The following is a 6936-nucleotide window of genomic DNA, read 5'->3' on the forward strand; positions in this document are numbered from 1 at the left end:
ATGTATTTGAGTGTGCAATTTGCGTAATTTTGTGTTGGTCCCGTGTACATTTTTTGCTTTTGGTTTGTTTGATGCCAGTGCTTGTGTAGCTGCGGTATGTCACCCACAGGGTGGTTTTGTGACCCGTACCGATCCCTTTGTTATAATTCTAAAAGTGGCATTTGAGCCCTTTGTAGAATCTTGGGAAGGGCGTGTAATGGATCGGCAGTGTACGCGGGGTCATCGGAACGCGGCTGGGGGCGTTCAAAGCGAAGCGTCTCCTTTCTTGGAACGCGCCCACTCGCGAACGCGCTGGGAAGAACGGGTGTCCCCCGCCCCGCGGTACCAAATCACGCACGTGCTGGCACGAATGTATATTTGTGTTTGTTTTTATTTTATTTTGTGGCGGAGAGAATGTTCGACTCCGCACGTGCTGGCACGACCGTGCGTTTGTGTTTGTGGAAAGGGCGTTTTGTCCTACGGAAGCTGGAGGGCTGGCCATCTTCTCGGTAAACCAATCATGTGAGCAGTGCAACATGATTGGGAGCTACCAAATGTGAGCCGGGTCTTTAAGGCTTTAAAACCGGGCCCCGGAGCCGGAAGCGGGGTTCTGCGCTAAGGTGAGATGCTATGCATCTTCGGCTACGCCGAGTAGGGGCCTCCCCTAGTGTTAGCCAGTTCCACCCCTTTTGTTGTTTGTCCTTTTGCCGTTCAATTTGTCTCGAGTGTCTAAACTTCTATACGCTTTAAATAGCTGTATATAAATCTTTCAAGTATTCGCCTTACCCCTGCGTCTCAACTCATCACAAGACCGTCTCTGACGAGGCACCCCTGGTGCGAAGATCAAGCTTCAGTCTTCAAGTTAGATAAACCGTCTCTGGCGGGGCACCTCTGGTGCGAGGAAGAAAGATAGAAGAACCTGTGGAAATTTTCTAGCACCTTCCGTGCTGTCTCAAATGTCACTTCGCTTTCGTTTGAAGCGGCATCAGAGCCTTCGCTCCTGCTATCATTTCCTCGTGCTCGGAGAGCCTCAAGTTCTCTCTGCATCTCCAGCACCCTGCGCGCCGACCGCGCTTTGTCTAGCTCGTCCTCCTCACGACGACGCTCATCCTCCCGGCGAAGGCGCTCGTCCTCCTCGTGACGACGTTCGCGTTTACGCTTATCTTGTGCTTTATCCCTTTCGTCCTCAAGACGACAGCGTTCATTCGCCTGTCGACGGCGCTCATCCTCAGCTTTACGCTCATTCCGGTAGAATTCACGAAGGCTGGGTCTCTCGAGGCCCAGAGCCCTTCCTCGCCTGATGAGGCTGTCTAAGTCCTCCATCGTAGACACACTCTCAGCTGTGACGCCGCGCGCTTTCTCACTTGAACGCTATGCCTCGCGGTCGAGGCCAATTGTGGTCAGCAAGTCCTGTCGAGGACGCCAGTTTGTCACGATATTGTGGGCGGCTGGATGTTTGGTTGGCGCCGAAATTATAATTAACCGGGCCAACCTGCCCACCACTGCACTCTCCGTAAGTTGGAGGGGGATTAGCGACAAACTACTCCACCCCGCGTGCGAAAGATGAGGTTCGACTGCTGACCGGCGATAGGGGCCACCCCTGGTTAGCCGTTGACCGGAGGCATGAGGCGCAGGAAAGTTCTTTAGCAAACCCCTTTACTCGGGCAAACGATAACAACAGGAAATTACAACACAAAGCCCAAGAAAGAATTGTGCGTACACAGGCGCGACGCGAATTACACACGCAAAATGAGGACACAGACAACTATTGACAGGAAGGGGAAAACAACAGGGCAAGAACTATACAACCATGTTACAACAACAAAGCAATACTGTACAAAAGGTTACGACGAGAAAGGACGACAAGAAAATGAAAAGAGTAAAGCGAGTGGGGAAAAACAGTGGCTTGGCTGCGGGGTGGCAAGATCCGGTCGCAGGGAGCGTAGGGCTGCGGAGGCGCGCGGGGCTGATGGGGGTTGCGGATACGGGCGAACTTGGGCCACGCGTCTTCCACGCGCCTTCGTGGCCGCCGTCGGCGCGCTCTACGCGTCAGACACTCGCCTTAGCTCGCTTGCCGACCACTTCCCTGGCTGATCTCACACACGTCCGCACGCACCGAAATCTCCAAGCCAACTACCCGGCTCGCAGTTTACCCGCCGCTGCATTCTCGTGGCAAACCAACCAACCAACAAACAAATCCTCAAGGCCCAGTGCGCCAGCGATTCGCAGGTGTTAAAAAAGGGGGGAGAAGAAACACAAACTGAATGGGACGCGAAGGAAAGGTGCGGTCCTAACGAGGAGCAATGCTAACTTGCCGAGGTCGGGAAGGGTGCTGAGGCATTCAACCGACAGCTTCCCGTCTCCACAACAAGCGAGGACTCGCTACAGGGCGATAATACGAGGAAGGGGCGTAGTAGCCTGGACCCTCCTGTGTCCCAAGGGTCAACCGTCCACCCGCGGGAGTCATCGCCGTCGCGTCTCGACATGCTTGCGCACAACCGGCGCCGTGTCCACCTCGCCCGCAAAAGAAAAAGAAATGCAAGGCATGCACACACTTTCATATTTGAAAGGCTGTGCGCTAAAAAGGCGTTCACAGGAAAAAGGAGAGAGACGACAGGAAAGCTGCACTTCTTTCCTGTCGTCTCTATCCTTTTTCCTGTGAACGACTTTTTAGCGCACAGCCTTTCAAATATGAATATGTACCAACTAGCCCGTCAAAAAGCCTTACTACTAGCACACACTTTGTGACAGACCTACACCAATCGCTGTGTCACCAGAGCAACCTAATGGTCTGAGAATGCCGTCTCAATCCTGGGCACCAAAGTTTCGAAGCCTTAGCTCTGCCTGCTTGGGGTTTGGGGCGAGAAGGAGTCGACAAGCTGACGTATGTTTCCCGCCACAAACTTCGAGGCATATGCTGCTACTCTGATAAAGCGTCAGCAGCGGGCAGTTACTTTTGGATTTTACTGCAAGCTCGATGCTGCAGGCTTCCGTAGCGTTGCTTCGTGTATCAAGCAAAAGCGTTGGAACACCGTTCTTGGGACAGTCAGAAACGACCGCCTCTTTCTATCAGGAATGGTGATACTCGGTGAAATACAGTTGCAGCGCCGAGGACGGTAAATTGTTTGCTGAAGCTCGCACGTACTGGGCACTTTTTCCCTCATTGGACGTTAATGCGTTACACCAACGCCTTGACGGCCATCAGAACTCGCTTCGGTGAACTCGACCAGCAAGCGCCAAACGAGCTATTAGTGCATCACGCCACGACGCACGATAGACTGGCTGCAATGCACAAGGAAAAAAAACCGACGGTGGCGCCAGAGTCTTGTCACGAACGAACAAGGGGCTTCGAGAGTTCAGAGCAGATTATGAAACAGCTGTCCGTGCGTGGGTTGTTTTGCGGCGATCGCTTTTCTCGCAGACAGGTTTCTCTTGTTTGAACCCATAACCTACGGATTTGAAGAGAAAGACAGAGGCAAACTCTTCTTAGTCAACATCTCATGATCTGGCATAGCGTTGTTTGTGTGGTGACTCTCACAGGCTAGTTTCGCTTTCGCGTCTATCGGTAGGAACAGCATCGAAGTGCACAGGCATCGAAGTTTAGACACAAGTTGGATTCATTCCTCGCGGAACGCTGCGTTTGCTCTGGCGTATACAGCGCTTTGCCTTCATGAAGGGGACAAGGTTTGAAAGACTGTGCTCTGGTCGCGTAGTAGCATGACCTGCCGCTCTTCATCCACTTTGTGGGCTGTCTTGTTGCGTTTTTCCAGCAGTGCGATGCTCTGTGTCCCTTTGATAGCAACATTTGTCGTCCCTTTGCCAATAAAGAGGTGTCTGGCCACCTTACATTTCTTCACGAAAAGATTTAGTAAATTTTGGCGCTGTATGAGCAATAAACCAAACCGTCATACTCTCCATTCTTAGACCGATGCATTGGTTATTGGTATAACTGTCTTATGTTTTAAGACCACAAAGAAGTTTATTGCTGTACTGTTCCTGAATTATTATTCTTCCACTATGCATTACCTTCTAGGTCTTATGACAGGAATGAAACATGGCGACAATGAGTGATGTAAAACTTATGTCTTTTAAATTCTGGCTTTCTCAAGAATTGCATGTTGTTAATTTACCTTCTCTGCGTTACTGTGTGAATTTATTTAAAAGTATACCATTCGCAACCAAATGTTTGATATAGGCACACCCCTATGAATTACTAGTCCCAGGATTTATTTAAAGCCGCAGGCACAGCTGAATACTTCCCCGACGTATGCCAATGGACAAAGGGGCTTACCTCTCCATTGTCATTGGTTATCCAACCACGCCTATCGCAGAATGAGCGCATGGGAAGGTTTCTGCACGACCTCCTCACTGAAATCCACGAGGAGCTCGAGGCCATTCCGCGGCCCACCGCCAATGGGACCCACGGACGTCTGGACTGAAGTGAGCGTAACTGCCTCGCCTTCGTCTCCCATCTGCTCGTGGCGACGACAACAGGGGAGGCAGCGAGGCAGCCCAAGCTGCGGGACGTCTCCGCAGCTCTCGGAGTGCTTCTTTGCCGTTGCTGCACCAGGATGCTCCCCTCATCTGAAACTCACAGCGGCAGCATGGTCAGTGCGACCAGATAGTGTTTGCGATTATTTTTCCAACTATCCTAACTATTATTCCAGGGCTCAGTGAGAAACACCTGCGTGACAAACATTGCGAGGGGTTAGTTATACCTAGCAGACATTTATTTCTTTTTCCCGAATAGGCAGGTCTGCCACTGGACCATCGGGTTACTGTTCTCCCATCTCAGAACTAACCTAAGCAAGAACGGTATTTCTAACGTGATTCCTTGCTTGTTTTCTTTGCACTGTGGCGAAAAACACGTCACAGATTTCAATTTCTGCCCTAAACATCGTCTATAGCAGAGGTCTGAAATAGTCCTCACTAGGCTGGCCGCATTGGGCACAACTTAAGTTTCCGTAATGCTAGTCGCCTAACGACGGAGAGGAGATACTAGAGTCCAAGGTAAAATGTAAAAAGCCAATTGAACTCCAGGAAAATAATTCAGCAGGAAATAAAACCATGACGCATATTTGAAAACCAACGACGAAAACCAGCACTCGTCGGCCTAAACTTCCTTTGTTTTATACACAAGTGTTTTTTCGTGTTTTTTTAGTATATTTATATCTTGAGGTGGTAAGAGAGCAAACAAAAAACGATTAACTGTATATGCTTTGGACTTGTTCGTTACGGCAAGCGCATGTAGCACTCTGTCATGTACAGATTCATCACCTGGGAAAACCATATGTCACCAGGGGCAACAGTGTTTGCAACACTAAGTAATTTACACAGCCAGCGCACGAATGCAACTCAAAAATATAAAACATGTTACAAGAAGCAAACATTCTTGGCTCTCTTTTACAAAAGGTAGAGAAAACTGCAAAGGCGCACGACGAATTGCGCAGATTTCTCCAATAAAAACTGCGCACATGAAACGCGCGCGAGTCAAGAACATTTAGAGGTGATTGCACAGCTCAAGCTCATTTACAAGAGGCATGAGGTGGGACGTTAGATATAGCTAGTGTAGCTGAGTGCTAATGGAATTAGGCCGTCCTAGTTTTTGGTCGTAGGAGGAGAATGAGGATCTCAACTTAGAAATCGCTTATTGAAGAGAGCAGAAACGCTGCCCTGGGGCTACTTTTCGCCACCTCTGGGCGCCCGGGCTCCATTGAATTCGAACTGCTGATAAAGACAGCTTGTGAAATTCATCATTTTTTAGACGACTGGTGAACGTACTTGAAGTAAGCAGGACATAAACTGACGCAGATAATCTGACCGCTGGAGTTATTACAGACATTCTCGTTGAAATTGAAACTAGGCCTCCAAAACGCACAGCCTAAAACCCCTACTGTGCTCTAATATTGGTAATAAGGTTAGTAAGTCGCCACTGAAATGACCAGTGGTCAGTGTCATCATTAACGCTGTTTCTTTCGCAGGTGCAGTGGATCTACGAGACGCTGTTCACAGCGGGGAAGAGCATCAACCATGTGGCCCCTTTCCCGCTTAAAGAACTGATAGCCCAGCTTACGTCCAGGGCTTTTTGCGACCAAGGCGTGCCTCTGGATGAGCTCAACATGCTGCTGGATCTCGTCAGACTCAGAGATAGTGGCTGGGCGTTCGCAGCTGCTGAGGCGGAGCATTACCAACAGGCATGAAAGCAAGCTGTTGTTAAGCATTCCTCCCAAAGAACATATTGTCACGACCAGAGGAGCCGTGAAGGTAGACGTCGAGAAGAACCCAAGACCGGGAGCCTTTTTTTAATTATCGAGCCAGCTTCCACGACACAGAACAGAACAGCGCGCCGCGAGAGCCCACCGCCGCTTCGTCGTCGTCTTCGACTCAGCGCGGAGGCCGCGCGGCGCGTTAGGCGCGTGGCGTTATTCCCCCCCGCGAAAGCAAACATCGTCTCGATGTGGAATGGGGTATGTACAGTGAGGGGAGGAGGAACAAAAAAAAAAAAGACTGGGGGTGAGGTGAATTATACAGTGCGCTCTAGATGACATGCAGGGAGAGTCAAGTTCACACGTGGGGTAAGGGGAAAAGGTACGAAACAGCGTGAACACAGCGCTCAGTCACGCGAAAAGTACGGCTTTAAGCGCACTACATGCACGATTTCAGGCTGTTGACGCTGAGGGCCGGCGACCACAGTTCCATGGGGGACAACTTCGTAGTTGACGCTGTTCAGGCGGCGCAGGACTCTGTACGGGCCAAAATACCTATTTAAAAGCTTTTCGCACAATCCCTTGCGGCGCACTGGTGTCCACACCCACACGTGGTCGCCCGGCTCGTAGTGCACGTCCCTGTGCCGAAGGTTATAGTGTCGGGCATCGGCGGATTGCTGGTCCTTGATGTGCAAGCGGGCCAGCTGACGGGCCTGCTCTGCTTGCTCCACGAAGTGGCCAGCTTCAGGGG

General features: G+C 50.6%; 1 protein-coding gene across 1 annotated transcript; it reads left to right on the forward strand.

Moving 5' to 3' along the window:
- Window positions 1-515: 515 nt before the first annotated feature.
- Window positions 516-6179, forward strand: LOC149356418 (uncharacterized). Its single transcript, XM_089576337.1, has 3 exons — window positions 516-535; window positions 4421-4586; window positions 5961-6179. The coding sequence occupies exons 1-3, from the start codon at window positions 516-518 to the stop codon at window positions 6177-6179; spliced, it is 405 nt and encodes a 134-aa protein (XP_089432463.1).
- Window positions 6180-6936: the final 757 nt, after the last annotated feature.

The sequence above is a fragment of the Amblyomma mixtum genome, chromosome 3 (genome assembly GCF_055824585.1).
Source record: "Amblyomma mixtum isolate Tamu chromosome 3, ASM5582458v1, whole genome shotgun sequence".
In the NCBI taxonomy this organism is placed as follows: domain Eukaryota; kingdom Metazoa; phylum Arthropoda; class Arachnida; order Ixodida; family Ixodidae; genus Amblyomma; species Amblyomma mixtum.